The sequence below is a fragment of the Stomoxys calcitrans genome, chromosome 2, assembly GCF_963082655.1.
Source record: "Stomoxys calcitrans chromosome 2, idStoCalc2.1, whole genome shotgun sequence".
NCBI classification, from domain to species: domain Eukaryota; kingdom Metazoa; phylum Arthropoda; class Insecta; order Diptera; family Muscidae; genus Stomoxys; species Stomoxys calcitrans.
Genome location: NC_081553.1, coordinates 102,396,196 through 102,409,005, shown reverse-complemented (window position 1 = coordinate 102,409,005; position 12,810 = coordinate 102,396,196). Strand labels below are relative to the sequence as shown.

General features: G+C 41.2%; 1 protein-coding gene across 1 annotated transcript in view; it reads right to left on the bottom strand.

Moving 5' to 3' along the window:
- The window catches only part of LOC106082957 (pickpocket protein 28), a 28,049-nt gene that overhangs the window by 859 nt on the left and 14,380 nt on the right, over nucleotides 1-12,810 (bottom strand). Inside the window, exons 4-6 of the mRNA XM_013245725.2 lie at nucleotides 11,186-11,319; nucleotides 10,846-11,113; nucleotides 10,559-10,772 (exon numbers count right to left, since the gene is read on the bottom strand). Coding sequence (XP_013101179.2) covers nucleotides 10,559-10,772; nucleotides 10,846-11,113; nucleotides 11,186-11,319 — 616 coding nt within the window. The remainder of the gene's footprint in view (nucleotides 1-10,558; nucleotides 10,773-10,845; nucleotides 11,114-11,185; nucleotides 11,320-12,810) is intronic.

Here is a 12,810-nt window from a genome sequence, read left to right as displayed (position 1 = left end):
TTTCACATTCTTGAAAGGAAACCACAGTTTGAAATAGTATTGACGTAAATTTTAGGTTTATAAACTAATTTAAACCACTTCATTTGTAATAACTTCACAAAATTTCCTTTAAAACCCAAATCTTGAGGAAATCTTATATATTTTGGTGTGTTTTAAGATTAAGGAGGGGGATCACATGTTAACCTAACGAAACTTTATACAAATTCGGAAAATGTAAAAATATTTGCCTAACTTTTCAAAAGATATTTGAAATTCGAGCAAGTAAAAGGGCATAAGTCCGTCCTAGCCGAATTTGGCTACCCATCACCTCGGGTATATATGTCAACCACCTTTTGTCATAATCGGATACTTTATGCATTCAAATTCGCCACCGACATTGAGTGGGGTCCAATAAATATAAGGCACTGTACTATAAGGCACCTTTTATGAGCACAAAACCTGAAATCGAGAGATCGGTAAATATGGCAGCTATATCCAAATCTGCCCCGATCCGAGCTAAATTGAAGAAAGATGTCAAAGGGCCTAACACAACTCATTGTCCAATAATGCGCCTTTTATGGGCTCAAGACCGTAAATCGAGATATCGATCTGAATGGCAGCTATAACACAACTCACTATCCCCAATTTCGGCGAAATCGGACAATAAATGCGTCTTTTATGGGCTTTAGACCGTAAATCGAGAAATTGATCTATATGGCAGCTATATCCAAATCTGAACCGATCTGGGCCAAATAAAAAAGAAGGATGTCGAAGGGCTTAACATAACTCACTCGGACACTAAATGCACCTTTTATGGGCCCAAAGTCTTAAATCGAGAGATCGGGCTATATGGCAGCTATATCCAAATCTGGACCGATCTAGGCCAAATTGAAGAACGATGTCGAAGGGCCTAAAACTTACTGTCCCAAATTTTGGCAAAATCGGACAATAAATGCGGCTTTTATGGCCTTAAAACCTTAAATCGAGAGATCGGTCGATCTGGGCCAAATTGCAGAAATAAGTCGAGGGGCTTAACCTAAATCACTGTCCCAAATTTCGGTGACATCGGACAATAAATGCGCCTGTAGGGGCCCAAAATTTTAAATCTATAGATCGGTCTATATGACAGCTATATTTAAATCTGGACCGATCTGGCCCAAGTTGAAGAAGCATGTCGAGTGGCCTAACACAACTCACTGTCCCAAATTTCAGCACAATCGGATAATAAATGTGGCTTTTATGGCCCTAAGACCCTAAATCGGCGGATCGGTCTATCTGGCAGCTATATCCAAATCTGGACCGATTTGAACCAAATGGAAGAAGCATGTCGGGTGGCCTAACACAACTCACTGTCCCAAATTTCAGCAAAATCGAACAATAAATGCGCCTTTTATTGGCCCAAAACCTTAAATCGATGACTTTGTAGCAAAGTCATGTTTAATTTTGTCACCTACCCAAATCATGCATGAAAATCGAAGCACAAGTGTCTTCGTAAATCGCAAAATACGAAGCCAATCTCGGCCAAGATTTCAAAAAATAAAAATTAAAAGTTGAATATCCCCAAAACTAGTAGACCCACTGTAGACCTCAAGCGGATTTTTTATTGTTGGGAGTTTTGAACGCTGTCCAGCAAAAGATTCATCTTTTGGAAATCGGACCACAAATGGTGATTTGGCAGCCTGAACAATTTTTCGACATACCGCGGTGACCAATTTTAGGCCCCTGCCAAGAGGCGCCCGGACCAAGTGGGGCCTTGAAATTTTTCACATGATCTCGATAACAACTCAGCTTTAACCATTTCAAAAATTCAAGGAGTTATCTCTATCCGTTCTCAATTTTTATACCCTCCACCATAGGATGGGGTATACTAATTTCGTTTTGTTTGTAACACCTCGAAATATGCGTCTAAGACCCCATAAAGTATATAAATTCTTGATCGTCGTGACATTTTATGTCGATCTAGCCATGTCCGTCCGTCTGTCTGTCGCAAGCACGCTAACTTTCGAAGGAGCAAAGCTAGCCGCTTGAAATTTTGCAAAAATACTTTTTATTAGTGTAGGTCGGTTGGCATTGTAAATGGGCCATATCGCTCCATGTTTTGATATAGCTGCCATATAAACCGATCTTGGGTCTTGACTTCTTGAGACTCTAGAGGGCGCAATTCTTATCCGATTTTATTGAAATTTTGCACTTAGTGTTTTGGTAGCACTTCCAACAACAACGCCAAGTATGGTTTAAATCGGTCCATGGGTTGATATAGCTGCCATATAAACCGATCTTGGGTCTTGACTTCTTAAGCCTCTAGAGGGCGCAATTCTTATCCGATTTTATTGAAATTTTGCACGTAGTGTTTTGGTAGCACTTCCAACAACTACGCCAAGTATGGTTTAAATCGGTCCATGGTTTGATATAGCTGCCATATAAACCGATCTTGGGTCTTGACTTCTTGAGCCTCTAGAGGGCTCAATTCTTATCCGATTTTATTGAAATTTTGCACGTAGTGTTTTGGTAGCACTTCCAACAACTACGCTAAGTATGGTCCAAATCGGTCCATAACCTGATATAGCTGCCATATGAACCAATCTTGGGTCTTGACTTCTTGAGCCAATAGAGCGCGCAATTCTCATCCGATTTGGCTGAAATTTTGCATGAGATGTTTTGTTATGACTTCCAATAAATTTGCTAAGTATGGCGTAAATCGGTATAGAAACTGATATAGCTGCCATATAAACCGATCTGGGATTTTGACTTCTTGAGCCTCTAGAGGGCGGATTTCTCACCCGATTTGGCAGAAATTTTGAACAACGGCTTCTCTCATGACTTTCAACATACGTGTCTAATATGGTCGGAATCGATCAATAGCTTGATTCAGCTCCCATATAAACTTTTCTCTCGATTTTGCTTCTTGAGCCCCTACAAGGCGCAATTCTTATACGAATGATCTGAAATATTACACAGTGACTTCTATTGTAAAGGGTGATTTTTTTGAGGTTAGGATTTTCATGCATTAGTATTTGACAGATCACGTGGGATTTCAGACATGGTGTCAAAGAGAAAGATACTCAGTATGCTTTGACATTTCATCATGAATAGACTTACTAACGAGCAACGCTTGCAAATCATTGAATTTTATTACCAAAATCAGTGTTCGGTTCGAAATGTGTTCATTCACCGTAACGTTGCGTCCAACAGCATCTTTGAAAAAATACGGTCCAATGATTCCACCAGCGTACAAACCACACCAAGCAGTGCATTTTTCGGGATGCATGGGCAGTTCTTGAGCGGCTTCTGGTTGCTCTTCACTCCAAATGCGGCAATTTTGCTTATTTACGTAGCCATTCAACCAGAAATGAGCCTCATCGCTGAACGGTGAATGAACACATTTCGAACCGAACACTGATTTTGGTAATAAAATTCAATGATTTGCAAGCGTTGCTCGTTAGTAAGTCTATTCATGATGAAATGTCAAAGCATACTGAGCATCTTTCTCTTTGACACCATGTCTGAAATCCCACGTGATCTGTCAAATACTAATGCATGAAAATCCTAACCTCAAAAAAATCACCCTTTACAATGTTCAGCATTCATTTATGGTCCGAATCGGACTACAACTTGTTTTTTTTTTTTCAATACTATGAGACGGTCAGACATGGCTAGATCGACGCAGAATGTCGAGACGATCAAGAATATATGTGTATACAATATGGAGTCACAGATCAATGACTAGATTAGTATAATCCCCATCCTTTGATGGTGGTTATAAAAATGGTTAAACTTTTAATGATACTATTTTTATGAGGTACCAAAAATAAATGACGACAGTTAAAATTTGCCGAAGACATTCCAACACTTTGAGCTCAAGTAAAAGTTTATGAAAAAATGATTAAACAAAACTGTTAAACCCTTTCATTCCATATCAAATATTCTTAAAGATTTTAATACTCTTAAGGGTAGGAGTGAGTGTCTGTTAGGAGAATCTCACTGAAGCTTGTTTAAAAATTCATTTTTAAATGAAGACATTCAGGCAGATGGTGACATTCTATGGTTCAAGTGTCACCATCATCCTACACCACCAACTCCCACACCCAGTAGACTTTTAACATCGTCACTTGGACAAACGATGTATAATTACTGGCATGTGTGGCAAGATGACATTACAAATGGATGCCATGTTCTCATCTTCCAATTACCAGCAAACGGCACACAAACGTTTTTTTTTTTTTTGGAAAAAAAAAACATCATCTTCATAAAAAGGATTAGGGTTAGGGTTAGGCTTAGACCATGCTTCCTATATGTCCCAAAAAAGGCTTCATTGATTTTCTTAAGATGGCCATGCTATTGAATTCTCAATTCTCCCAGCACATTTAAAATGTTGTTCCCTGTGCCCAGGGACTCATAACGCATAGCGGAAAGTGGAACATTTTAAATGGCTCCATTAGAATTGGGTGGCAAAGGTGGGAGTAGGGGATAAAAATGGACATAAAATTTTATAGATGTTCAACAAACGGGCATTCTATATTATAAAACAAAAATACATATTGAATATAATATTTGTGTGAATCTGAAATAATTCCTGTGAACCAAACAGACACAGACAGAATGGAATATTTAATTTTTTTGGCATCTGTCTGCAGGCAATTATAGTAATACAGACTTCTTTGTATCCTTACTGCGAGATATGAATATTTAATTTATATCACCTTTGTGGGGGAGACATCTTAAAATAGCTTGAAAAAAAAAATATTATTTTTGTCTTACGAGAAAAACATAAAACCAAGCGTGCTAAGTTCGGCCGGGCCGAATCTTGGGAACCTACCACCAAGAATTCTGCTAAAATATGGAAGCTATATCTAGACCAAATTGGACCGTACTTGTCATAGCTGTTGAAAGTCATAACGGAAGACTATATGATATGCAAAACTTCGGCCGAATCGGATAAAAATCGCGGCTTGGAAGGGCTCAAGAAGTCAAATCCATAGATCGGTTTATATGGGAGCTACATCATGTTCTTGACCGATTTGAACCGTACTTGGCACAGTTGTTGGGAGTCATAAAAGAACACCACGTACAACATTTCAGCCAAATCGGATGAAAATTGAGACTTCCAGAGGCTCAAGAAGTCAAATCGGAAGATCGGTTTATATGGGAGCTATATTAGGTTCTTGACCGATTTTGACCATACTTGGCACAGTTTTTGGAAGTCTTAACAGAACAGTATGTGCAAAATTTCAGCCAAATCGGACAAAAATTGCGGCTTCCAGGGGCTCAGGAAATCAAATCGAGAGATCGGTTAATATGGGAGCTATATCAGGTTCTTGAACGATTTTGACCATACTTGGCACAGTTTTTGGAAATCAAATTTCAGCCTAATTGGATAAAAATTGAGGCTTTCATGGGCTCAAGAAGTCAAATCGGGAGATCAATTTATATGGGAGCTATATCAGGTTCTTGACCGATTTTGACCATACTTGGCACAGATGTTTAAAGTCATAACTGAACACTATGTGCAAAATCGGACAAAAATTGTGGCTTTCATGGGCTCAAGAAGTCAAATCGGGAGATCGGTTTATATGGGAGCTATATCAGGTTCTTGACCGATTTTGATCATACTTGGCACAGTTTTTGGAAGTCTTAACAGAACAGTATGTGCAAAATTTCAGCCAAATCGGACAAAAATTGTGGCTTTCATGGGCTCAAGAAGTCAAATCGGGAGATCGGTTAATATGGGAGCTATATCAGGTTCTTGAACGATTTTGACCATACTTGGCACAGTTTTTGGAAATCAAAATAGAACACTATGTTCAAAATTTCACCCAATCCGAAAAAAATTGCGGCTTGCAGGGGATCAGGGGCTCACGAAGTCAAATCTTCAGATCGGTTTATATGGGAGCTATATCAGGTTCTTGACCGATTTTGACCATACTTGGCACAGATGTTTAAAGTCATAACTGAACACTATGTGCAAAATCGGACAAAAATTGTGGCTTTCATGGGCTCAAGAAGTCAAATCGGGAGATCGGTTTATATGGGAGCTATATCAGGTTCTTGACCGATTTTGATCATACTTGGCACAGTTTTTGGAAGTCTTAACAGAACAGTATGTGCAAAATTTCAGCCAAATCGGACAAAAATTGTGGCTTTCATGGGCTCAAGAAGTCAAATCGGGAGATCGGTTAATATGGGAGCTATATCAGGTTCTTGAACGATTTTGACCATACTTGGCACAGTTTTTGGAAATCAAAATAGAACACTATGTTCAAAATTTCACCCAATCCGAAAAAAATTGCGGCTTGCAGGGGATCAGGGGCTCACGAAGTCAAATCTTCAGATCGGTTTATATGGGAGCTATATCAGGTTCTTGACCGATTTTGACCATACTTGGCACAGATGTTTAAAGTCATAACTGAACACTATGTGCAAAATCGGACAAAAATTGTGGCTTTCATGGGCTCAAGAAGTCAAATCGGGAGATCGGTTTATATGGGAGCTATATCAGGTTCTTGACCGATTTTGATCATACTTGGCACAGTTTTTGGAAGTCTTAACAGAACAGTATGTGCAAAATTTCAGCCAAATCGGACAAAAATTGTGGCTTTCATGGGCTCAAGAAGTCAAATCGGGAGATCGGTTAATATGGGAGCTATATCAGGTTCTTGAACGATTTTGACCATACTTGGCACAGTTTTTGGAAATCAAAATAGAACACTATGTTCAAAATTTCACCCAATCCGAAAAAAATTGCGGCTTGCAGGGGATCAGGGGCTCACGAAGTCAAATCTTCAGATCGGTTTATATGGGAGCTATATCAGGTTCTTGACCGATTTTGACCATACTTGGCACAGATGTTTAAAGTCATAACTGAACACTATGTGCAAAATCGGACAAAAATTGTGGCTTTCATGTGCTCAAGAAGTCAAATCGGGAGATCGGTTAATATGGGAGCTATATCAGGTTCTTGACCCATTTTGACCATACTTGGCATAGTTTTTGGAAGTCAAAATAGAACACTATGTTCAAAATTTCAGCCAAATCGGACAAAAATTGCGGCTTCCAGGGGATCAGGGGCTCACGAAGTCAAATCGGCAGATCGGTTTATATGGGAGCTATATCAGGTCATAGACCGATTTGGACCGTACTTGGCTCCGTGGTTGGAAGTCATACTATGTGCAAAATTTCAGCAAAATTGGACAAAAATTGTGGCTTCCATGGACTCAAGAAGTCAAATCGGGAGGTCAGTTTATATGGCAGCTATATTTAAATCTGAACCGATATGGCCCATTTGCAATCCCCAACGAAAGTATCTGTGCAAAATTTCAAGCACATCGAAGTATGCATTTCCGACCCTATAAGGTATATATATTATTGATAGTCGTAAAAATCTAAGACGATATAAACATGTCCGTCCGTCTGTCTGTCACGCTACAGTCTTTAAAAATAGAGATATTGAGCTGCAACTTTGCACAGATCCTTTTTTTTTTTTTGTCCATAAGCAGATTGAGTTCGAAGATGGCCTATATAGCATCTCGCCTTTGTTCCTCAGACATAAGAGCCGCAGAAGCCACGAATACGACCACTTGCTTTCCATCCGCGATCATCACTCCATGATTTTATACCAAATTCGTGCCGTAAGGGTATCACGTCTCTGAAACGTAGCCAACACCTCGCCTTTGTCCTTCAGACATAAGAGCCGCTGAATCCGCGAATACAACCACGTGCTTTCTGTCTAAGGCCATCACCCCGTGATGTGAACGACGTCTCCGAAACCAACATAGCCAGCACCTCGTCTGAGCCCGCGAAAACAATCACGTGCTTTCTGTCTAATGCCATCATCCCGTGATTTAATGCCGTATTCACGGCCGTGAGTGAACCCCGTATCCGAAACCAACATAGCCAGCACCTCGCCTTTGTCCTTCAGACATAAGAGTCGCTGAGCCAGCGAACACTCCCACGTGCTTCATGTCCACGATTATCACCCCGTGATTTAGTGCCGTATTCATGCCGTGAGTGAACCGACATAAGAGCCGCTGAGCCCGCCAATTCTCCCATGTGCCTTCCGTCCACGACCATCACCCCATAATTTAGTGTTGTATTCACGGCGTGAACCACGTCTCCGAGATAATCATAGCCAGCACCACGCTTTAGGCTTACGAACGCAAGAGCCGCTGAGCCCGCGAACTTACACTTGCGCCGCCCGCACTACGTGATTTATCCTCACACACTCGCACTGGGAGAATCACTAACCTACCGTGTACATAGCCAGGCCTCTGATCTCCGATTAGAATTTAAGCCTGATTCTGTAGCATCTAGTTAAAGCACCTATTCTCGAAAATAAAGTATATTAAAGCGAATATAACTTGCCTTTTCTCTCTGTCACTGACACCCCGCGCCTCAATGGTCCATCCGCTTAGTCCAATTTTGGTATACTCTTTCCAAAATTTCGGTCGGTATCTCACGAATATATGCTTCAATCAGCTCTTGTATTTTAGTCAAAAAAAAAGTTGGATATCATCTCACGGTAGCGCTCATCATTCATAGAGCCGTTACGAATCGCATTATCTTTGGAGAAGTACGGACCAATGATGCCACCAGCCCATAAACCGCATCAAACCGGCCAATTTACCGGTCCCGAACGTGAAATAAAATGTTCACTGAACTCGCCTCTCAATAAGTCCATTGTTAGGCGAGCTGTGTGGCATGTAGCTTCGTCTTGTTGAAACCAAATGTCATTTTGGTCAAAAAAAAGTTGGATATCATCTCACAGTAGCGCTCACCATTCTCAGTTATGTTACGGATCGCATCATCTTTGAAGAAGTACGGTCCAATGATGCCAGCAGCCCATAAACCGCACCAAACTGTGACTTTTTCTGGATGCATTGGTAGCTCTTGCAATGCTTCTGGCTGATCTTTACTCCAAAACCGTCAATTCTGCTTATTTACGTACCCATTGAGCCAAAAATGAGCTTAGTCGATGAAATGGAAGGAGAGCGCGATGAACTTTCTTAACATAGCACGCATTTTGATAGTAAAAATAAAATAATTTTCAAGCATTGTTCGTTTGTAAGATGATTCATGGTAAAATTATAGACCAAACTGAAGATGTTTGACAGTGAAATAAAACGCGAAACGTGCGTAAGCTGTTAAAACCAGTGTTGCGCAATGGATAATAGCATAAAAATCAACCTTTATAATTTACTAGCTGGACCGGGCCCGCTCCGCTGCGCCCTCTTTAATTTTATATGGAACAACATCTTCCTTGGAATATTTATTTTCCCATAGAAACTTTGTCCTAAATTTGGATATCAGATTCGTATTTTACTCGCAAACACCTTTCATTTGAGTCCCATATTGCCATGGTTGGTAAATATGTCCGATTTAGAGGTGTTTGGGGTTGGGGTGGTCCCCCCAACACTTGGTCCGACAATTGGATATCAGATACGTTTTCTAATCTTAAGTACCTTTCATTTGAGTCCCATATTGTCGTGATTGGTATATATATATATACTTGGTAGGTTTTGGGCTGGGACACCCACCCCCCCCCCCCCCCCCCCCCCCTAGGTACCCCATCCCAAATTTGAGTACCAAATTTTTGTTTGTAGGTTACTATAAGAAAGTGCACCAAATTTCGCTTAAATCCCACCACCCATCTACGAGATGTGGCGTTTCTTAAAATTAGGGTGAGGGTCCGCTCCCCCTTCAGATATCAAAAGATGTAGTTCCCTTTTTTCAACACGGGATCATTATGTACCATCAGTGAAAATTTCAAGAAAATTGGTTCAGATGTTTCTATGAGGAACACACAAATAAACAAACACAATTTGACCCTCCACCATAGGATGGGGGTATACTTATTTCGTCATTCTGTTTGTAACACCTCGAAATATGCGTCTGAGACTCCATAAAGTATATATATTCTTGATCGTCATGTCATTTTAAGTCGATATAGCCATGTCCGTCGGTCTGTCCTCCGCCCTTCCGTCTCTCCGTCTGGCTGTCGAAAGCACTCTAACTTTCGAAGGAGTAAAGCTAGCCGATTGAAATTTTGCACAAATACTTTTCATTAGTGTAGGTCGGTTGGTATTGTAAATTGGCTAAATCGGTCCTTATTTTGATATAGCTGCCATATAAACCGATCTGGGGTCTTGACTTCTTGAGCCTCAAGCGGGCGCAATTCAGGTCCGATTTGACTGCAATTTTGCATGTGGTGTTTTGGTATCACTTCCAATAACTGCGCTAAGTATGTTTCAAATCGGCCCATGTTTTGATATAGCTGCCATATAAACCGATCTTGAGTCTTGACTTCTTGAGCCTCTAGAGGGTGCAATTCTCATCGGATTTGTCTGAAATTTTGCACAACAGTTTCTCTTGTGACCTTCAACATACGTGTCCTATATGGTTTGAATCGATTAATAGCTTGATACAGCTCCCATATAAACCTATCTCCCGATTTTGCTTCTGAGCCCCTACAAGGCCCTTCCTATTTCAAGGCATTACAGCATGAAGTGAATATTTCAATACCAACTGCACTTGGCAGAATCAGAATCAGAAACATTGACAACCTGTGTAGAACATTTGGACTTACATCTGTACTGCTGAATGCACTCAATATTACTAAGAGTACAAAATGGGATCCCTTTGGCCCCTTCGATTAAAGCCAATGGCATATAGAATGGTATACAATTGCAAAGAGCCATGACACTTTTGGCTCGACAGCTGGTAATGCAATTCTGCATGGAATATCGGTTGTTCACAAGCACTTGAGGATAAGGGGATTCATTGTCGAAATAACATTTACGCTAGAAATATAAAAAGAAAAAAATAATGTTTATACTTTCATCTATTGTCTATTATTTGCCTTTTCATACTTACATGAGATGCAGTAAATGTCCTTAAATCCGGATCACTGTCTGTCACACGAGCCCTCACCGCCAAATACGATTCTTCATTCGTACTGGGAAAAACTTCCAAAATGCCACCAGATGATGTGTCGGGAAATTTATTTGGGGCATGTACAAGAACAGCATAACCATCCATGTTCAACAGGGATCCGGTATCATCGCTTTGGCTGGTGTTCAAAATCACTATAAGACCCATATTGCTACCAGCATAACGAGTCGAATATGAGCGCTTGCTATAACTGCATGATCAATGAAATTGAATTCTTTTATAAAAAAATTTCTCCTTTCAGTATCTTTTAGACTAGACTTACACATTATTGGCGTTGAAAGTGCAACATGGCCCATACATAGTGAGTTGGCTCTGAAAGGCATTTTTGCTAAAACATTCAATCGGTTTGGTGCCCAACATACAGTTGATAATAAGGTTTTCGCAACTTGGTGTTAACTGAAAAAGGATGATGGTTTATGACTTTATGACATTAGGTTTATGGGTTGAGTAATAAGAGGGAAAAAATTTCTAAAGATGATCAAATCCATGCAAATCCACCTAAACAGTCCTTCAAGAACTAGAAAGCATCCTTGCTTTCAAGAAATATGCAATGGTATTATTGCTGAACATTAGAGATCAATCATGAAGGACCTAAAACTCAAAGAGTTTATTCTACCATGGTTAGTTAATAACTTTGCAAATTTTGCCCATGAACATTCCACCAAGAAACAGGGGCAAACTTCTCACCTATCAATGAGTGCAGTCCGATTCAAGTTTAAGCTCGATGATAATGTTATCCTTCATCGGCAAGGGCTGCCGTCTCAATGTACGCGTTCGTCATTTTTTCGTCATGGGAGAGGCACTTTCCCGGAGTGCCTGCTCCGCACGATTTTGGTCCGTGCCGGGATTGAAAAGAATCTGGCCAGAATTCGAACCCAGGCGTTCAGCGTTACAGGCGGACATGCTAACCTGTACGCTAAGGTGGTCTCTTATCGCAGAAAGGCGAATTACGGTCAGCTTGGGTTACGTGTGTCAGTAGAGGGACACCTCACGATGGTATATTGTCTCCACTACTTTGGAATGCAGGGTTGCTACAATCCCATGGCAGCCGGTTGTACGCACTGGATTGACCCGATGTTATCCTTCATCGGCAAGGGCTGCCCCTCAGTGTACGTGTTCGTCCTTTTTCATGGGTGCCTGCTCCGCACACTTCTAGTCCGTGCCGGGATTGAAAAGAACCCCGGACTCTGGTTCTGTTCGGTTTGCCAGAACTGCCTCCATCATTGTTAGGTGTCGGTGCATGGATTGGATACATTTCCGATCTTGCTCTGGCCTTACATCACTATGGGAGTAAAGTCAAACTGAATATGTTGCAAAGTGCTGTGCGAACATAGCAGCAGTGGGTTACAAGCGTCGTCGTCATCGCCTTTTGCGTCCTCGTCGTCGGACTATGTGACCCCCCAACCTCTCCCGTGCGGGAACATTTTAGAGCGCATCACATTTTATGGCATTCTCCCCTAGGCAGCGACCAGCGTGGCATAGCTTTGGCAAATCAGATTGAAGGCTCCACGTTTTGAACGGTGAATGAGGATGCCCCCAATTAGGATTACGAGGAGGTGCAGCAGCTCGCCAGACATTTGCATTGCATCCCCTAATCTCCTGAGTGACGTATGCTGACAAACCGTCATCTCTTTGGGGTCAGACCACCTCCTCATAATTCTCACCTCCACCGACCACCCGACTTCATAACATCTGAACGCCGCACGTTTATCAATCAGAAGAAGGCCGATTGAGCTGGCTTCATAGAGTACACCAATCGCCGTTTCAGTGAACAGCCACCCCCCTCGGATGTGCTAGTTGCCAAGAGGAAATTCCGAGATATCATTAACGCAGCAGCCGGTCAAATTCGCCAATTTCTCGGCGAAGGCAGTGGTACTCGCAGAAGAG